The 20,502-nt window shown below is 36.7% G+C and overlaps 1 protein-coding gene across 1 annotated transcript; it reads left to right on the top strand.

Moving 5' to 3' along the window:
- Positions 1-19,174, top strand: LOC146568402 (integrin alpha-M-like). The gene is made up of 30 exons (XM_085284453.1): positions 1-75; positions 1,513-1,615; positions 1,793-1,896; positions 2,298-2,368; positions 6,053-6,167; positions 6,450-6,577; positions 6,674-6,819; positions 7,236-7,386; positions 8,193-8,343; positions 9,084-9,157; positions 9,328-9,448; positions 9,624-9,763; positions 9,856-10,002; positions 10,094-10,303; positions 10,397-10,530; positions 11,187-11,329; positions 11,432-11,586; positions 11,705-11,830; positions 12,865-12,938; positions 15,656-15,797; positions 15,886-15,984; positions 16,101-16,180; positions 16,265-16,351; positions 16,446-16,515; positions 17,323-17,421; positions 17,534-17,614; positions 17,735-17,845; positions 17,923-18,036; positions 18,115-18,225; positions 18,399-19,174. The coding sequence occupies exons 1-30, from the start codon at positions 39-41 to the stop codon at positions 18,495-18,497; spliced, it is 3,423 nt and encodes a 1,140-aa protein (XP_085140579.1). The 5' UTR covers positions 1-38; the 3' UTR covers positions 18,498-19,174.
- Positions 19,175-20,502: the final 1,328 nt, after the last annotated feature.

Here is a 20,502-nt window from a genome sequence, read left to right as displayed (position 1 = left end):
TTCATCTATCATTACCCTCTTTCCTTGGGAGTGACAAAATGGACTGGATAATCAGTGCTACATTATTCTTGTCAGGTAAGACAAACTGGTGCCTTCAGATTTATTCTCAATTATTATCAATTATCAATGTCTGCAAACAGTAGAAATATGACTGCTATTTTAATGGTAAATATAGCAGAGACACATTTTAAATTTAAAAAAAGTACAATGAGTAGTATTAACCTTTTCATGCATGAATCGTGACAACTTTAATCAGGATTGTTTTTAAATTATTTTTACCTTTAGGCATGAAAAAAAAAAGATTGTTGAACTTCATTTTTTAAACATGTATTTTTCAAAGAGGTTTTTACATGTTCACTTAGATGAGCAACTGATGTGTATGGAGTGAAACATCAGTGTCCAGTAGAGTGGTTTATGTGCAAGTAAACCATCAACACTGACACAAATACAAGAAAACAGCCTTTGAATAGCTGTCCAGTGTATTGAAATCCACTATGCGTGAAAGGGTTAAGATCTAACATTGATTGTTAGTTAGTGAACCTGTACCTATATTTTTCGGAATACTTTTGTAGAGCTCATTTCCTTATATTTTATCCCCTGTGAACCAAACTACCATAAGCTCAGTGACTGTATGTGTAACTTCTGACTGTAAAAATAGCTTCATTACCAAGATGTTTCTCTGTTATAGAAGTGTACTGAGTGAAAAAGTATTTCATAAGTCATCATTATAAAAAGATAAATTCTTGATTATTAATAAATGATTAAACTTGATTAAAACAAGCTGAAATAATCCAAAATAATCATTGTATGAAGTTATGAAGTCATTATATAGACCTGCCTGTTTTGTTGAGGTCTACAGAAAATGTGAGGCTTACTTACTGTATGGTATTCTGACACTGCACCCAACTTTCCTACTGTGGTTATATTTTATATTTAATGTAAATAGCATATGCAAGAGTGAATAAATGCTGAGGGGATCCTATGAGAGTCTTTTATTTAACTCTTCTAAGGCCATAACAAGAAACAGAAGTTGAGTCTCATGCTGATGAGGTATAAATATTAAATATTTTTAGATTCTGGAAACTACAAAATCATGAAGCTGCTGTTGTTGTTGTTGAATACTGCTGCATGCAAGTTAGCATTATACAGTGTCATACTGACTGCTTTTAACATCTAAAAAAACGGAAGACTTTGTTTAACAGAAATAAATAACTGATACTGAACAAAGACTTTGTTATGCATGGTTGCAGTGGTATGAGATTTTCACTGTACAGTAATCATATCAGAAAATGTTTAAGTTTCTGTATTGATATGTGACTTTGGCGCTTCCTAGTGTTAATGAAAGAAATCTGCAGTTAAGAAAAGAATTAAACCAACTCATCGACTGAATTAGTTGCTTCTTACTCTTATACTGCATATAAACAATTATAATTAGAGATGCTATAATGACATTATCATCCTTTACAGTGGCTCTAAAAATGTTATTGATGCTCTTCCTTCTTTGATTCTCAGTGTTAAAAGCTGCACTTGGTTTCAATATTGATCCCGTGGCTTGGAAGACCCTGAGTAACTCTGCTGCTGGTTTTGGCTACCAGGTGGTGCAAAGACAATCAGAGTAAGTCAGGACATGCATTGTTATGTTGAAAGCGGGTTTACAGCTGCATGTTTAACATTACTGCTATTTCTTTTTTTTTTTATTTACCATCTCTGTTGTGCTATATGGACATATGGAGTTTATTTAATTAGAGTTTGCTTTCTAGACTTACATGATTGACTGGATTTATTTTGTTAGTTTGCTCGTCAGTGCTCCACTGGAACAGCATTCACAAAACGGAAGAGGGAAAATATACAGCTGCAAAACCTCTTCCCAAAACTGCCAAAATATACAATTTCAAGGTAGGTAACCATTCATTTCTAAATGTGCTAAAACTCGGATAGTATTTTGCCATAAAAATAGATATCCATAGATCCTGTCGCATACATTTGTTTAAATCAAATCACAGTTACAGTAGATTTCCATATTAGATATCTTAGTATGTAACGTTCAGCCTTAAAAATGAAATAAACTTTCCAACTGTTTTCTTGATACAAACAAGAAAACATTTCTTAAATTTTGACAATAGTGACGAAGAAAAGTAAAACTGAGTTTTGTTTTGCGTTCCTTCATTTTGAAAATATTTATCATGCCAATTCATGAATTGTGGCACTTTGTAGTTCTCAATTTGAATATTGTTTTCTTCCTTACACAAAGTGTATTTTAGGAGTGTTTTAACACATTTGTAATGCTTTCAATACAGCACCAGAGTTTGCAGTCAACATGTCGCTTGGTTTGTCAATGAAAAGTGACCCGACAGCACAAAACACTGTGGTGAGTTACTTAACTGCAGACATTACCAGTGATTGTATCTCTCTATATCTATCTCTATCTCTATATCTCTCTATCTCTCTGCCTCCCTCTCTCTTCTTTAAATAGACTAAAAGTTAGCAGATTTTAAAGAGTTGTGTCGGAATTTCTTGTTTGATTTTATATAGAACTAGAAAAATTTGCATTTCCTGCGAAAATGCAGTGTGGATGCTTAAAGCTGAAGCTGTATGCAAAAAGTAGCTGAAAAAGCTGAAAAGTTGCAGAAATTGTAAAAACTTTGCAGAAGCAAAGGAACATTGCTAAAATGTAATAATTTAGCAGAACTGCAATATCTTAGAGGAAACATAATACTTGGCAGAAATACAATAGCATAGCAGAACTTAGCAGAAATATTGTAACTTACCAGAAACATGATAACTTCTCAAAAATACAAGAATTTAGGAGAAATAGTATAAGATAACAGAAAGAATATATTTAGCCAAAAATACTTAAACATTACAGAAACACTATGATTTAGAAAAATAGTACAACATAGCAGAAATATTGTGATTTACCAGAGACACTGTGATGACCTATGAATATTGTAATTTTAAATTAAGACTATGTTTTAGCACAAATATTATAATTTGGCAGAAATACAATTATATAGCAGAAATGCTATATTTAGAAAGAAAAATATAATATAGTAGAAATACAATGATTTAGCAGAAATACTACAATATAGCATAATAACAATGATTTAGAACAAATACTATGATTGAGCAGAATAGCAATAACTGAAGTAGAAATATTGGAAAAGTTAAATGACAAGATGAAAAAAAAAACAGAATATGGTTAAGTTCCCTCAAAACTAATTGTTGTTCACATGTGGAAAAAAAAGAAATAAAAATAAATTAAAAAACAAGAAGGAACAGCCAACAATTACACATAAAATCAAATATGTATACACAAATGCACAGAGAGAGAGACACACAGAGGGTCTATGCCAGTCAACCAGTCTAAATATATTATATGTTTTTCCAACAATGAGATGCTGCCCTAAAGTTGGTCTCTCTCTCTCTCTCTCTCTGTCACACACACACACACACACACACACACACACACACACACACACACACACACACACACACACACACAGAGTGAGAGAAGTAAGTTTCTAGCTCAGTCAAGCAGCCTGGGAGCTGCTGAATTTGAATCCACCAATCAGAGTGGCTGTGTACTTTTTCCCGCCAAAACAGGTGCTTCTGTTTACACACACAGCACAGAGAGACACTGGATTATTGCAGTCTATTTCTCATAGTGACAACTTCCCTCAAACAAATGACCATAATTTCCTAACCGTAGAGGCTAGAAAGGTCATTCTTACACCGTTTTGTTCAGAAGTGATTGGGGAATCTTCAAGTGTTGACAATTTATCATTAAAATATGAATTTTTAGAGATATATGACATGGATGACTTGTTGACTTAGAAGCCACGAATTCCCCAATATGCAAATTTGAATGCCTGAGCCCACATATATGATTGGCTGCCTGGGAAGCTGTGTAGGCCCTGATTTGTGGATTTGAATTCCTCAGCCTAAATATATTGAATTTGAATCTTACAATGAGATCATCCCATTAAAAGGCTTTCTCTGTCTCTCTCTCTCTCTCTCTCTCTCTCTGTCACACACACAACACACACACACACACACACACGCACACACGCACACACACACACACACACACACACACACACACACACACCACTTAGCACAATAGTAATAAGTTAAACAGAAAAATTGGAAAAGCAAAATGGACAGCTGAAAAAATGCTGAACATCCTGAGGGTCCCTCAAATATACTTGTTAAATGAAAAAAAAATCAGCAAAAAAATATATAACAGCCACACAATCACAAATATGGACACATATGGAAACACACATGCACAGAGAGACACACACACAAGATCCAATTCAGTCAACCAGTCTAAATATATTGAATTTGAATCTTACAATGAGATCATCCCGTAAAAAGGCTTCCTCTCTCTCTCTCTCTCTCTCTCTCTCACACACACACACACACACACACACACACACACACACACACACACACACACACACACACACACACACACACAGAGAAGTAAGCTTCTAGCTCAGTCAAGCAGCCTTGGAGCTGCTGAATTTGAATCCACCAATCAGAGAGCCTGTGCACTTTTTCCCGCCAAAACAGGTGCACGCAGCACAGAGAGACAGGATTTTTGCAGTCTATTTCTCATAATGACGACTCCCCTCAAACAAATGACCATAATTTCCTAACCGTAGGGGCTAGAACGGTCATTCTTACACCGTTTTGTTCAGAAGAGATGGGGGAATCTTAAAGTGTTGACAATTTATCATTAAAATATGAATTATTAAAGATAATTGACTTCTAATGCACCATAACTGAGTAGAGCAAAGCAAAAACTGCCTTGACTTGCCCTCAAACAACGCTTTCTAACTCTAAATCTATTTGGAGTATCAATATCATTCTTTCACCGTAAGAGACAGCACGCTTTGGTGAACAATCATGGAAATTTTCAGGTCTCTGTGGAAATCCATTAAAAAGATATGACGAGAGAAAAAAGTGGTTCATTTCCAGAGTTTGAAATCTGAAGAAATCTGAGCGAAGGACGAATTTCCTACCCTCAAACAAGTCTAACTCATTTCAGAACGGTAATAGGTGAGAAAATAATTCTTGAATTGTGAGCGTCAGGAGTGTCTGAAGATATACCAGGACAAGCCTTATGTCTTAACTTTGCTTCGTTAAGGAGATATGACGATTCGAATATGCCTCTCATTACAGAAATCAAGCGGTGATTTTGAACAAGCTCTCCATTGACTTTCTATGGAGAGTTTTGCGACTTTGTGTTGGTCTGAGGAGATTTGCCAAAATTCTATAAATCCCACAACAATGATAGTGACATTTTCGGAAACCCAGCAAAAATACCTACGTTTTGATGTATAATTTGTGGAAGTTGAGTGAAGATTGAGCAAGTAGCAAGAAGTTGTTCGGACATGAAGAGAAGACTGCAAAACCTTCAGTGGCAGACTGGAAGCCAAGTGCATAGCAACCATAACAACGCATGTATTTTGTGAAAAATCACAATTTTGCAACTCAAAACTTTAAGAGGCATAAAGGTAAAACGGTAAAAGATTTGAAAAAGCTGAATCATACCTGAATAGCCCAATAATTTGAGAACATTTTAAAGTTTGAATGGTTGTTCTACGTGAAAATATGAGGAAGTAGTTAAGTTTCAGAAACAAGCAAATTTTAGCAGAAGAGAACATTTTAAAGTTTGAATGGTTGTTCTACGTGAAAATATGAGGAAGTAGTTAAGTTTCAGAAACAAGCAAATTTTAGCAGAATTGTAGAAGTTTCCCATTCATTTCAATGGGACAAATTAAGCTTAATATTTTAAAAAGTATAATAGTGAAAAATACCAAAAGACATAGCAGGAATTAGCAGAAATAGCAGAATATTTTAAAATTTGAACGGTGAAAATCGGCTGAAAATTGTGGAAGTAGTTAAGTGCCAAAAAGTGTACGGAAGTCCCAAGAGGAACTCAATAGTGTGGATGCTTAAAGCATCCACACAATTAATAATTGTTTAAGTGGCAAAAAATACTCAACCTGCTGAATTATGGCATCTTGGCTTTGTCTCCTCTCAGGTGTGTGGTCCAACCATTCCGAAGGACTGCAGAAGTATCACCATGTACAACGGTGTGTGCTTTCAGATGGAAAGTTTCAAAAGGATCAGACCACCCATACCTTCTTCTATTCAAGGTAACAGTAAATTGTCTTTGCCTCTCTGTCTCTGTCTCTGTCTCTCTCTTACACACACACACACACACACACACACACACACACACACACACACCATGTATATCATTACTCCTGGTACCTGATTACATTTAGTGATGTCCTCTAAAATGTTCGAAGGGGACACTTTAAAGGGACTATGTTTAAATGTGTGGTATTCACTGACCCTTTACCAAGGTACAAAATCCTTTTGCTTGCATTATATGAGTTTAAAACAATATAATTTTGAATCCATCTCTTTGACAGAGTGTAGAACACAAGCAGACATTGCCTTTCTGTTGGATGGTTCAGGCAGTGTAGATAATACTGATTTTCAAACAATGAAGAAATTTGTGAAAGATCTAATCGAATCATTTCTCTCAAGTGACACACAGGTGAGCAGCTGTTGTCCCTCTGTCAGTAAAATCATGGCAAAGACATAAAATAGCTACATTTTTATTTCTATTAAGTATTTTTTCTCTCTTTTTCAGTTTTCTGTTTCCCAGTTCTCTACTTCACCTGAGGTTCACTTTTACTTTAAGAAACTTTCCTCATCTGGATCAGTGGAGACTGACATCAATGACATCAGTCAACAGGAGGGAGCTACTTACACAGCCGAGGCCATCAGATATGTTGTGTAAATAATGCAGTTATAATAGTGAAGAAGTGCAGATACATTATTGTCCAGTTGATTTTTTTCCATAAATCTGATCACATTAAGTACTGTGTGGACTGTATGACTGAGGGAAGCCTTTTAAAAGACACACTGTACACAAACTTGTGCTTCAGAGTGTCATCTTCTACAGAGAAGATGATATGGCCCCAACTGGCTAAATTCAAATATTTGCTGAGTTTAATTTGAAAAAACAAACAAACAAACAAACAAACAAACAAACTTGTATTAGGTTGATTTGTGCAAAAGTTAAAAAAATTGCCAAAGAGAATGACATGCAGAAATAATAATATTAATGCAGTTTACCTGGTTGTGTATAAGTTACAAGATCAACTGTAAAACAATATTTTGAAATTATTTTGATTTTTTTTATTTGACAGGAACAATGTTTTCACACCACAAAGAGGTTCCAGACAAAATGTCAAGAAGGTCTTGATAGTAATTACTGATGGACAATCTCATGATCGGACTGATCTGGGAGGTGCAGCACAGCTAGCAGAGAGTAAAAACATTGTTCGATTTGCTATTGGGGTAAGTACTTCCATTATTTAAACCTGCAGTATGTTGAGTTTTATAATAATGAGTTTTATTCAGTTGTCACACTACAGTCACATTATGCTGCACTATAGGGAGAAAAGTCCTGAACCACTCACTCACTACAGCTCCTGAAGTTGCTTGGCCGTAGAAACCAATGTTATGAAATTCCTGTCGCACAGCTTTTGTCTAAATGTTTCCACTTTGGAATAATACCACTTAAAGTCAATCATGAAATATACAGGCAGACCAAATAAAATTTGGTGACTTGTTGCAGCAGTGCGATCATATTACAGTACTACACTTAAATTCAGTGAGCTCTTTAGAATGACTCACTCATTCACAAATATTTGTAAATTCAGACTGCATGGCTAAGGGATTGAATTTTTTTTTGCCTGTAGTGATATGACCGAAGACACCCGAATTCAAAGATTAGGAGTTTTGGTTACATGCTGGCCACACATTTGTATATGCACCATATAATGTACATGTAGTGCATTTATTTAAATCAAAGCCAAACTCACTGACCATGTAAAATTTAAATGAAGTCTCTTAAATGAAAAAGCTGAATTACTAATGGAAACATGAGATATGTGTGTAATACAAATACAGCTAGTAGAGGAAAAAATATGTGTAAAAACTATTTCATAGCATGACATAAATGTTATCATGGATTTAGGTTCTATTCAGTGTTAGAGAGTTTAAAACCTGTTTGTAAATCAAGTGAAGTTTAACGAATGTATTTTAATAAAGTGAGCAAATAATTTTTGTAGTATGAGGACTCAAACATATTTGTCAACAAGGTGGGGAATGCATTTGCTAACCCTGATGCCAAAAGAGAACTGCGCACCATTGCATCGTCTCCCTCAAACAAACACGTCTTTCAAGTGGAGAACTTCGACGCACTTGAAGTAATAAGACAGAATCTGCAGGACAAAATTTTCTCAATCGAAGGTACAAACATAAATTTATTGTTACAACTTTGTTAAAATTCCTGTAAATGTTTCAAAAATTAAAATAATTGCACTGTAATAAATGCTACTTTCAGCCGCTCACTTATTCACAAGGGATTTTTTTCACATTCATTATGAGGATCTGTGTCCTTCTGGAATTGAAGCAGTTAACTTTCATTTGTTGTGTAAAATGCTACAATAAGAAGCAACTAAAATTAGTACATTGTATTAACTTTATTGTACTGTATTCAGTAAAGTCACCTGTAAAAGCAAATGTAACTTTACATTTTGTAAAATGAGCAATAAATGCTCAGTAGTTATATAATAAACTGTAAAAAAAATTTTTAACCTCCTAAGACCAGAACTCTTCCACGACATGCATTTTTAATTTCTCTTTGATATTTGGGCATATTGGGGCCAGATGAATGAAAAAACAAAGAATTGCCAGATTATTTTTTTTTACATTATTTTTGTTTTTAAGAAAAATAAGAGCCACATATGAGGATATTTGTTTAAAATTTTGATAGAACAGTAGCAGTATAATGTCCTCGTCAGTGGATATCAGGCCCATGTAGAGCAAAATTGAGTCTAAATAACCCAAAATGTGATGTCCACATATGTGGATGCCAGGTCCTAGGAGGTTAAATAATTACTTGAAGCATAATAAAAGAAATTAATCTTCAAATTGAATTTGACTCATCGTGTCTGTCTTTTACCTTCTCATTTATTTTTCTGTTACAGGATCTCAAAGCAGTGGAGAGTCACTGAAAATGGAAATGTCTCAAGAGGGATTCAGTGCAGTTTATGTGCCCGAGGTAATTAAAACTACCTGAAACTCACCAGACAGTCTAGTCATAGAAAGAAAGATTCACATGTGCCTTTGTGGCAGTTTTTAAGTTCTAATGGCAAATACAGGTTAAACACATTCCAGATTTTAAATGTAAAATAAATTGTATATAAAATGTATTTCCTGTCTGCACTGTAGGGAATTCAGACGTCTATTGTTGGTGCAAACCAGTGGAAGGGAGGCTACGTGCAATACACAACTGGAGGCCAGAAGGTGAAAACATATGAGGATGTGTCTTTGGAGCCTGACAGCTATCTTGGTAAGAATATTACAGCTTTAACAATCTAACTCATACACATGTGATCATGTATATAAACCGCTCTGCTGTAATTCTTTGACACAAACACACTGAAGAGTTTGCATAACAGACATAATTTAATAGGATTAATCAGGAATCTTAATCTGCCTTCTCCTTTTGAAAACCAAAATTCTAGGTTACTCCATGGCGATTGCTAAATCCTGGCATGGCTCTCTGACAGTTGTTGGTGCTCCAAGATATAAACACAGAGGAGTTGTGTTTGCTGTTAACAGAGAAAACTTGAAAAACCAAAAGATTGAGCCCTTTTCATCACAGGTATGCATTTGTATTAAGACAGATATGAATTAAATTATAATTTCCATAGAAATGATCTCAGATACAAAAATAATCATATCTTCCTTACACAGTATCAGACTGGTGCATATTTCGGGGCAGAGGTGTGTACCATGGACATAAATAATGATGACATCACTGATCTGATCTTCATATCAGCCCCAATGTACATGGAGCCTGATAGAGAGGGAAGAGTTTATGTTTGCAGACTAACTGGTTTGGTAAATCACAGTTTTATCTAATCCAATTAAATTAATCGGTTTATTTGTCAAATTTTTATTAACTATAAAATATTCACTCTCCTGCTTTCAGATTGTGGAGTGTAATTTTGATGATCCGTTAATACTAAGAGGACATGCAGCTGTCAAAGGAAGGTTCGGCTCTTCTCTTGCTGTGCTGCCTGATCTAAACTCAGATGGATTCATGGATTTGGCAGTTGGAGCACCTTTGGAGAATAATGGTGAAGGCAGCGTCTACATATTTAATGGTGAAGGAGGAGGAATCAGTCCTACTTACTCACAGGTACACAACATCAAAGACCTCACAAAGATGTCTAAACTCATCTATCAAGTAAAGTCAATATTTTACGAAATCTGATTAATTAAAATATTTCAGAGAATTACTGGCTCTGAGGTCCAGTCAGGACTGAAGTTCTTTGGCGTGTCAATCAGTCAGTCGTCTTTTGACCAGAGTGGTGATGAACTGCCTGACTTAGCGGTGGGTTCAAAGGGTAGAGTTGCCTTACTGAGGTAAGTCCAGGTAATGGTCAAATATTTAGGTACATTCTAAAGTTCATTATTATAAGAATGGCACATTTACAAATATATTTTATTAAAAGCTTTAATGATTTATGTTAAATTATTACACAAATCATTTACAATAATTTAGAGCATTTATATTTTTTGGGGTTTGGGGTATGATTTAGACCTACTTCAATTTTTATTAAGTTTTTAGTTTCTGACTTTCTAGTGCGCCCCAGTGTTTCCCTTTATTCTCATACTTACCTCTCTGAATAATTTGTTTATTATTTTCAGTTGTGTTTTGTTTCATTGTTTCCAATCTCCATCATTATCTGATGTTTTATACTGTCTGAGTCTCCCTCTGTTCCTTGTTGCATATTCCCTTTAAATAAGTCCTGTGATTTCTGGTTTGAATCCCTTGCTTTTTTTTTTGTTTTTGTTTTGAAAGTATTCAGCATTAAAGCTGCCTTTTCAGTTTAGATATCATTTCTCAGGTCCATATTTTCCCTTTCACACAGCTTAACCCAGACAATTAGATAAAATCAAAAGTTCTCTTTCCAAAAGGAAATTCTCCCCTTTAACAGGAAGAAACCTCTGTCTGAACACGGCTCAGGCAGGGGCAGCCATCTGCCATGTCCTTCACACGTGTTCTTTTTACTTTCCAGATCAAGACCCATAGTAATAGTGAGAGCTGAGGTATCGTTTAGCCCAAACAAAATCCCTACACAGAATGTAGACTGCTCAAAACCATTAGAGAATACAGCTGAAATCTGCTTGACTATGAGCAGAGTGTCTACAGTCGGCACAGGTTAATCATCCTTCTCTCTTTTTCTCAATCACTGCACATCATTTTAATTTTATTGTATTGAAACTTGCAACATTAAAATCAAATTCTATTCCTCTATTTTAGCTCGAGCAAGGATTGATTACACTATAACACTGGATGCCACTCGCAAGCCTCCAAACAACCGAGCTTACATCAGTGGGAAACAACGAGAGCAGTCTGGATCAGTTACTGTTGACTTAGGAATAAAAAAATGTTCACCTGTAAAATTCCTCATTGAGGTAAGATCTAATAGCAATCTTAAAATAAAGCCCTTAAAAGTCATTAAACTTAAGATTTTGTTTAATTAACTTTACTTTTAAGACTCCTCCAACATTGAACCTAAACCTCTTCTTGCAGGCTTGCCCCGAAGACGCTCTCAACCAACTTTCCAATGAGCTCAAATTCACGTTTGATGGTTCGGCCTCAAACACCAACCTCAGACCAAGTCTTGCCCCGCAGGCCCAAACAACAACCATTCATCCTGTAAGTAAACCTTTAAAAACCCTATTAGCTGACCAACTGAGGCTAGTCTTTATGAAGTTATGAGAAACTTTTAGGTTTGCTCTTAACTTTACTGAATCAATTTTATTGTAGGCATGCAACTGACTGATACTTCTTTGAGCGACTTCTGTGCAAGTACTTGAAGTAAATGAGTCACCATTAGTGCAGTGACGCCATGTTTTAAGCTGAGCCCATGAAGGCCTTCTGCCTGTTCAGAAATAAATATCAAACAGAAAAAAAATGTGTTTTTAAGTCACACATATGACCTTCCTCTTAGTATTTATGTATGAATACAAAGCTGACAGCAAAAAGCAAATATGAAACCCTGCAAAAAGAGACTTTCAAGCTATCGCCACGGTGATTCTACTTTAGAAACATGAACAGGTAGAAGCAGAGGCTGCAGCCTGACAGCTTATCAGTTTGTTACATGTTGAACTTCAGGGTCTTGCTGCTGACCTGAGGTCGACATTCACTCAGCTAACATAACTCTGAGTACTTGTATCAGCATGTTGTCTGTGCAGGTGATTGCAAAGAGCTGAAGTTGTGTTAGCAGCATAATGCAGTTGTTTCTGTCCATGATGCATTTTACACTTTACCATCATGCTCTCATTCTTTATAAATAAAAATTTAAATAAAAATCCTTCTTTTGGTTCATAAAACTCCAGAACAACTGCTTCCTCAGTCTCTCAAAAAACCTCACATCAGATCAGGTGCAGCTTTTTGAACTGTTCCCACCATTAGATTAGAAGTGTGCTAAAGGGAGGGGTTTCTGTTACTGTGGCTCTGTGTTTACAAAACAGACTCAAAGTCCTTTTAATTTGTGCAGGGTTGCAGTTATTAACTGTGTTTTTTGTGTGTATATATTAACTGTACTTTCTGTCTTTGTAAAGTTTTATTTTGTTGATTTTATTGCCCGTAGACCTACATGTGGTAGCACATTGGATCACCATAAAACCACTTATTTAGTCTTTAAATAATTTATAATGTGTACTTTTCCATCATGCTCTCTTCCACAGTTAGGGTTTGAGATCAACTGCGGCACTGATAACAAATGCGTTGATAACCTGAAAGTGGATTTCAACTTCACCAGGTGAGGCACAGTTACAGTGGGATGCAAAAGTTTGGGCAACCCTGTTAATAGTCATTATTTTCCTGTATAAATCGTTGGTTGTTACAATAAAAATGTCAGTTAAATATATCACACAGTGATATTTGAGAAGTGAAATGAAATTTATTGGATTTACAGAAAGTGTGCAATAATTGTTTAAACAAAATCAGGCAGCTGCATAAATTTGGGCACCACAAAAAAAGAAATAAAATCAATATTTAGTAGATCCGCCTTTTGCAGAAATTACAGCCTCTAAACGCTTCGTGTAGGTTCCAATGAGAGTCTGGATTGTGGTTGAAGGTATTTTGGACCATTCCTCTTTACAAAACATCTCTAGTTCATTCAGGTTTGATGGCGTCCGAGCATGGACAGCTCTCTTTAACTCACACCACAGATTTTCAATAATATTCAGGCCTGGGGACTGAGATGGCCGTTCCAGAACGATGTACTTGTTCCTCTGCATGAATGCCTTAGTGGATTTTGAACAGCGTTTCGGGCCGTTGTCTTGTTGAAAGATCCAGCCCCGGCGCCGCTTCAGCTTTGTCACTGATTCCTGGACATTGGTCTCCAGAATCTGCTGATACTGAGTGTAATCCATGTGTCCCTCAACTTTGACAAGATTCCCAGTCCCTGCACTGGCCACAGAGCCCCACAGCATGATGGAACCACCACCATATTTTACTGTAGGTAGCAGATGTTTTTCTTGGAATGCTGTGCTCTTTTTCCTCCATGCATAACGCCCCTTGTTATGCCCAAATAGCTCAATTTTAGTGTCATCAGTCCACAGCACCTTATTCCAGAATGAAGCTGGCTTGTCCAACTGTGCTTTAGCAAACCTCAAGCGGCTCTGTTTGTGCTGTGGGCAGAGAAAAGGCTTCCTCTGCATCACTCTCGCATACAGCATCTCCTTGTGTAAAGTGCACCGAATGCTTGAACGATGCACAGTGACTCCATCTGCTGCAAGATGATGTTGTAGGTCTTTGGTGCTGGTCTGTGGGTTGACTCTGACTGTTCTCACCATTCATCACTTCTGTCTATCCGAGATTTTTCTTGGTCTGCCACTTCGAGCCTTAACTTGAACTGAGCCTGTGGTCTTCAATTTTCTCAATATGTTCCTAACTGTGGAAACAGACAGCTTAAATCTCTGAGACAACTTTCTGTGTCCTTCCCCTAAAAACCATGATGGTGAACAATCTTTGTCTTCAGGTCATTTGAGAGTTGTTTTGAGACCCCCATGTTGCTACTCTTCAGAGAAAATTAAAAGAGGAGGGAAACTTACAATTGACCCCCTTAAATTATCTCATTATTGGATTCACCTGTGTATGTAGGTCAGGGGTCACTGAGCTTACCAAGGCAAGTTCAATTCCAATAATTAGTTTTAAAGGTTTTGGAATCAATAAAATGACAACAGTGCCCAAATTTATGCACCTGCCTGATTTTGTTTAAACAATATTGCACACTTTCTGTAAATCCAATGAACTTCATTTCCATCCATCCATCCATTGGCTTCCGCTTATCCTTTTCAGGGTCGCGGGGGGCGCTGGAGCCTATCCCAGCTGTCATAGGGCGAGAGGCAGGGTACACCCTGGACAGGTCGCCAGTCTGAACTTCATTTCACTTCTCAAATATCACTGTGTGTGTCTCCTATATGATATATTTAACTGACATTTTATATTGTAACAACCAACGATTTATACAGGAAAATAATGACTATTATCAAGGTTGCCCAAACTTTTGCATACCACTGTACAAAACTTAAGCTTTGCTTGTGCGTCTTGTTTTCTTCAAATGTGTTGTTATTTGCAAGTTGTACTTAATGTCACTTAACTTGTCCTTATACAACCATTATTAATATTTTTGAAACTGATGACACTGTTGTTTTTGTGCTACCCATATGGAAAAGAAATAGAAAAAACTTATAAAAGACTTGCATAAGATGTGGCCTACTTCATATAGTGCATCATATAAGGCTTATATGATTTACTAATGAAAGTGGCCACTTTCTCATTACTTTCATATATTTTTTTAGTAAGTATCCAAAACATACAAGTTTCGTTTATATAATTATTCCAGTGATCTTATATCTGTTTTCACTCTTGTATGCTTTTCATACAAGTTTCACACAAGACAGATACAAATTTATAAGATTTATCTTTTCCATATGGGGTGGATTCGGGAGGACGGACAGCAATAAGACGGTCACTGAGAATGTATATAAATCTTATACAATTTGTATCTGTCTTGTGTGAAACTTGTATGAAAAGCATACAAGAGTGAAAACAGATATAAGATCCCTGGAATAATTATATAAACGAAACTTGTATGTTTTGGATACTTACTAAAACAATATATGAAAGTGTCCACTTTCATGAGTAAATCATATAAGCCTTTTATGATTCACTATATGAAGTAGGCCACATCTGATGAAAGTCTTTCATACGTTTTTTTCTATTTCTTTTCCATATGGGGAACCAGCAAGTATTAGAATGTTAACTCACTAAGAATGGACGAATGTTTTTGTTTTTTTTTCACTTTTAGCATCAGTATCTTAGCAAAGCCATTTACCTTACTGTTTGAGCTGGAAAATAACATGGTTTATCAAAGCTCAAAGTGCATTACATTTGGAATACTGTGACATTAGTATGGTTCTAGTCTTGTCTTGTTTTGCCTTGTTCTCATCGGGCTTTGTACTCTGTCAGATCCTCAGAGGTTAAAGTGGGTATTGAAGAGCTTTTGAATGTCACAGTCACAGTGGAGAATAGAGGAGAAAACTCCTACAACAGCCGTGTTATTCTCACGTACCCAGCTGGACTCTCCTACAGGAAGTTTACGATTCAGCAGGTAAAGCATCAGGATCAAGTCTGTTTCAGTTCATCACTGATCTGCTGCTCTTCCAATCCATTCAGCAGTCATTTTTTTCCTAATAAAGGGACGAATCGAGTGCAACTCCTTGGACAGTGAAGATGGTTTGTCACAAGGAAGGACAGACTGCACTATTGACAAGCCAATTTTCAAGAGCAAAACTGGGGTTTGTTTCTTTTTTTAATTGTATTTGTACAGAACATCTTTTATCTCTTTCTTTTTTCTGACTTTTGCACAATTTAAAGACAAAGGGAAGTCACTCATTTCTCTCATTCATTTAAGGCTTCCTTAATTGTCTCCTATGGGATTGAACCCAATAGTCAACTTGAGAGGAAGATCTTTGTCACTGCAAATGCCACCAGGTACTGTTGCTTTGGTATAGATACTCTTAATATATGCAACAGCACCACAGATACAGAACAGATTTTTTTTCTTTTCTCTTTCAGTGGAAATCAGGAGCATGCATCTACAAGTGAACTCTACAAAAAGAAATCGATTGATGTAAAATACAGCATTTTTATGACATTTGAAAGGTGTGTGTTGTTATGTTTGTAACAAAAGAAATCACACAGTAACAAATGTTCTATTACATAATGTATATTTAAACCTCAAAATATGTCTGTTTAGCTCACTCAGCTATAACAATTTCACATTTGGGAAGAACGATTTGAAGAAACCAGTCCAAAAGTCAGTTAAGGTAAAATATAACTTCTATCTGTCTGTGAAGGTTCTCAGTCATCCAGGTCATCGTAGTCTAAGGGGCTTGGAAAGAGAAGCATCTGGACTTCTTTGAGTTTCCTTGAAGACGTTTCACCTCTCATCCGAGAAGCTTCTTCAGTTCTAAGGTCAAATGGTGGAGAGTCCCAGATTTAAACCCAGTGGGAGTTTCCCCCCAAAGAGGGACAAAGGACCCCCTGATGATCCTCTACCTAATCACATGAGCCAAGGTGTGAAAGCGGGTGTGGGTCACAATCAGCCAGGGTTTCAGGTGAGCTCATTGTGAAACCTGGCCCCACCCTATCATGTGATTTCCTGAGGTCAGATGGCCCAGGATGTAAGTGGGCGTTAAGGCGTCTGGGAAGGGATCTCAAAACTGGATTATAGATGGCAGACAGTTGGTGTCGTAAACCCCCGTGTCACTTATTGTAGCCAACCTTTACATGGAGGAAGTGAAAAGCAAGGCTTTTGGCTCTTTTAAAGGGAGAGTACCCAGTACCAACTTTCACACCTTGGCTCATGTGATTAGGTAGAGGATCATCAGGGGTCATTTGTCCCTCTTTGGGGGGAAACTCCCACTGGGTTTAAATCTGGGACTCTCCACCATTTGACCTTAGAACTGAAGAAGCTTCTCGGATGAGAGGTGAAACGTCTTCAAGCAACTCAAAGAAGTCCAGATGCTTTTCTTTCCAAGCTCCTTAGACTATAACTTCTATCCTCTTTAAAAGTTTATTGTATGATTTAGACCTAACTCTAATTCATTTGGTCCTTTTCTTCATTCATTTAGGTCACAAATGATATCAGAGCGCTTAATTTCACTGTGGTGATCAGGGTTCCAGTGAGGCTTGGTGAAAAAGACATTTGGGTGGATTTGAGCAGTCTACAGGTAATATTTATGTAATATATGTTTTAGCTGCTGAAACTACAAATAACTTTATTGTGGATGGATGCATATGGTAAAATTAAGACCAATAAAACTTAAATCAAACATATGTCAGATTCCAGACTGTCAGAAAGGAGATGAGGAAGAACCAAGTGTCAGAGATTTTGTTACGAAGATACAAAAGGATAAAGTGGTGGTAAGTATGCCTCTGCACTTTACCTGTTCAAATTTAACCTAATTGTAGATTTAAACAAACAAACAAAAATCACATTACACTGGATCACAGCTTGTGTTGCATCTTCTCTTTAAATCACAGGACTGCTCTGTAGCCACATGCAGAGTGTTCAAGTGCAACACGTTCCTGGAAAGACTGCAGAGTACGACGTACAAAATCTCTGCCAACATTAGTTCACGATGGATACAGCAGGTAACTGGAGGGATTTTGGGGTTAAATGAAAGATTTTTTTTTTTTTTACAACTGTTAAGCTTTACATTTTTTCTTAGATTGGACTTCAATCTGCTAAATTCCTCTTGACCAGCACAGCCAGTCTTGATTACGACAAAACCCAGTACATCTACTTTTCAACAGGGTCTGACAACAGTCCTCCTGTTCGCAAGGTGTGTACACATTATTTTCTCTCATTTTACTTATTAAGAGTTTCATTGGTATCAACATCCTGTCACTTCATCTCTCAGATTGAGGCAGAGGTAGAAGTTTACCCTGAGCCAGATTTCACCAAAGAGATCGTTGGAGGATGTCTGGGAGGGTTGGCTTTTCTGGCCTTACTCACAGCTGGCCTGTATAAGGTGAAAGACTCCTCTTACACTTTTTCAACTAATCAGTTATAAAGGTTTTAGAGAACATATCCTGTTGAAAATAGTTTAATGGTTATTATATTTACTCATATACCTTGATTATTTTTGTTCATTTTTAATGCACGATTGTTACATTTATGTGGGGTTTTTTTTTTCACTCCTAGGCTGGATTCTTCAAGAGCAAATACAAACAGATGATAAATGAAAATGCTGCAGATGGTCCGAGTCCTGGGACTGATGCAGGCGTAACCCTACCAGAGTAAAAAAGATCACATATGTAGTTGTACATTTAATTTATATGAAATCTATAGATCCTCTGGATAGTTTTAGGAGTGAACATGGTACGTAGAAATGTCCATTCTACTACATTTGATTGATCGAATAAAAACAGCTTGCTGTGTCTAATATCACTCATATAGTTCCCTCACTTGTGGTCAAGACATTGAAAACAGGCTCACAATACTGTATTTTGTGAGGAATCCTTCTGCTCATCTTTCAATTTAAATTACTGCAAACATTGTACAGTGAAACTAATTGTCATGCCATCATGTACTGTAAAACTTTTCAAATTCAATAGATACAGTTAAAAAACACTTTGCTTGCTTTAAAAAACTGAACTTGTGAAATGTGACTTGCTTTTTTGAGAAATAATGGACAGGGTATGCAATGTTTTAGCTCTGTGATGTGACTTTGCATAAAAAGTATTTCTCATACGTCAGTGTTTGTCATTTGCAATATGTAAAAAAAAATTGTTTTTGGTTTCATATGATGAAGTTATAATTAGAAAGATGTTAGAGGAAACAATTCGTTAAACAAGTACTTGGAGCAATAAAACACAGAGACCTTAGATCTGTCTTTTCAAACGTGCACGGGTGAGGCCCAAAGGAAACCCATAACAAAAGATAACAGCAGTTTATCATAAGTTTATTAAAAAAATCATTTTTATACAACATATTGTCATGTTGTCTTTGATGCATGGTCAATCATCCAGATAAGAAAATACTTGTAGACATGACAACACGGGCTTGATAACATGAAACACACAGACAAGAAATACAAGTCATACTGACACAGAGAACAAGAGCAGACTCACACAAAGGGACATAGATGAAAACCTAAACCAGAATAGCACTCAACTATAAGAAATCAAAAATACAAAATGAACTCAAAATACTGTGTCACAGACCCAGCCCCTGATACACAGAAACAGCAATTCGAAACAACAGCATTGCAGACGTGGAAACAGAGCAACTGTGGACGAAAGTTTCGGCCTGTCTTAGCAATCCAAAGCACCCAGCATCCAACATCAGCATGGAAGAGAGGAAGGCACTCACCTTGGATGTTGTTGAGAAGATGAGAGAGGTCATTATGGAGGCAGATGAAAGAATGGTCTCGTATGATGTTACATCTCTTTTCACGGAAGCGTTCGAAAGAGATTACAGGATGACCCCAAATTCAGCAACAGGACCACTCTCTGCAGCGACCAAGTGTGATTGCTCTTTGAACTGTCAGTATGAGGGACTTTTAAAAGTTGATGTGTACCATAAAGCAATGCATAGTGATCAGTGTTTTTAAAGTTTGACTCTCATCATCAACTGGAGCACAAAATGGGTGTCATTAGGATGCCACAACACAGAGCGAACACAGATGTCCACAGACACAGCGGCCAGGGAAGCAGAAGAACATCATATCAAGACGGCCCTGAGTAAATGTGCTTATCCCAGCAGTACATTGGAAAGCACCTAAAGAAAGCTCCAGGTGATCCAGGAGAGAAGAAGGACAACTGCTGTTTAAGTGAAAACCCTAAGTGTCAGGAATATCGATCCAGTTCAATTTTATTTATACAGCGCTAAATCACAACACAGTCGACTCAGGGAGATTTATATTGTAAAATAGACCCTACAATAATACAACAGTTGAGATGCATTTTCTCTAAACGCTGCATCTCTGTGGATTTTAAATCCTAAAACATGCAGCGCCAAAATAGGGTCTACCCCTAGGATCTGGTCCTCCGGCACAAAGTAGAGTAATATAGGAGGATTGCCATGATTTATACATTGTATCATATATACATATATTAAACAACCTCTGGCGAAGCATATGGCACAGTACAGAAGAGCTAACTCGTTAGGCCAAGACTCCACAGTCTATTCACACCTACAGACCAGTAGCCACTCTTTCAACCATGAGGATGTACACATCCTGGACAGGGAGGAACGCTGGTTTGAGCGCAGAGTCAAGGAGGCCATTTACATATCTCTGAATAGA

Source organism: Mchenga conophoros, linkage group LG8 (assembly GCF_057382185.1).
Source record: "Mchenga conophoros isolate Kocher_MC1m ecotype Shallow Benthic linkage group LG8, M_conophoros_male_GT1.1, whole genome shotgun sequence".
Classification (NCBI taxonomy): domain Eukaryota; kingdom Metazoa; phylum Chordata; class Actinopteri; order Cichliformes; family Cichlidae; genus Mchenga; species Mchenga conophoros.
The sequence above is the reverse complement of the archived record's forward strand: the minus strand, read 5'-3'. Positions and strand labels throughout refer to the sequence as shown.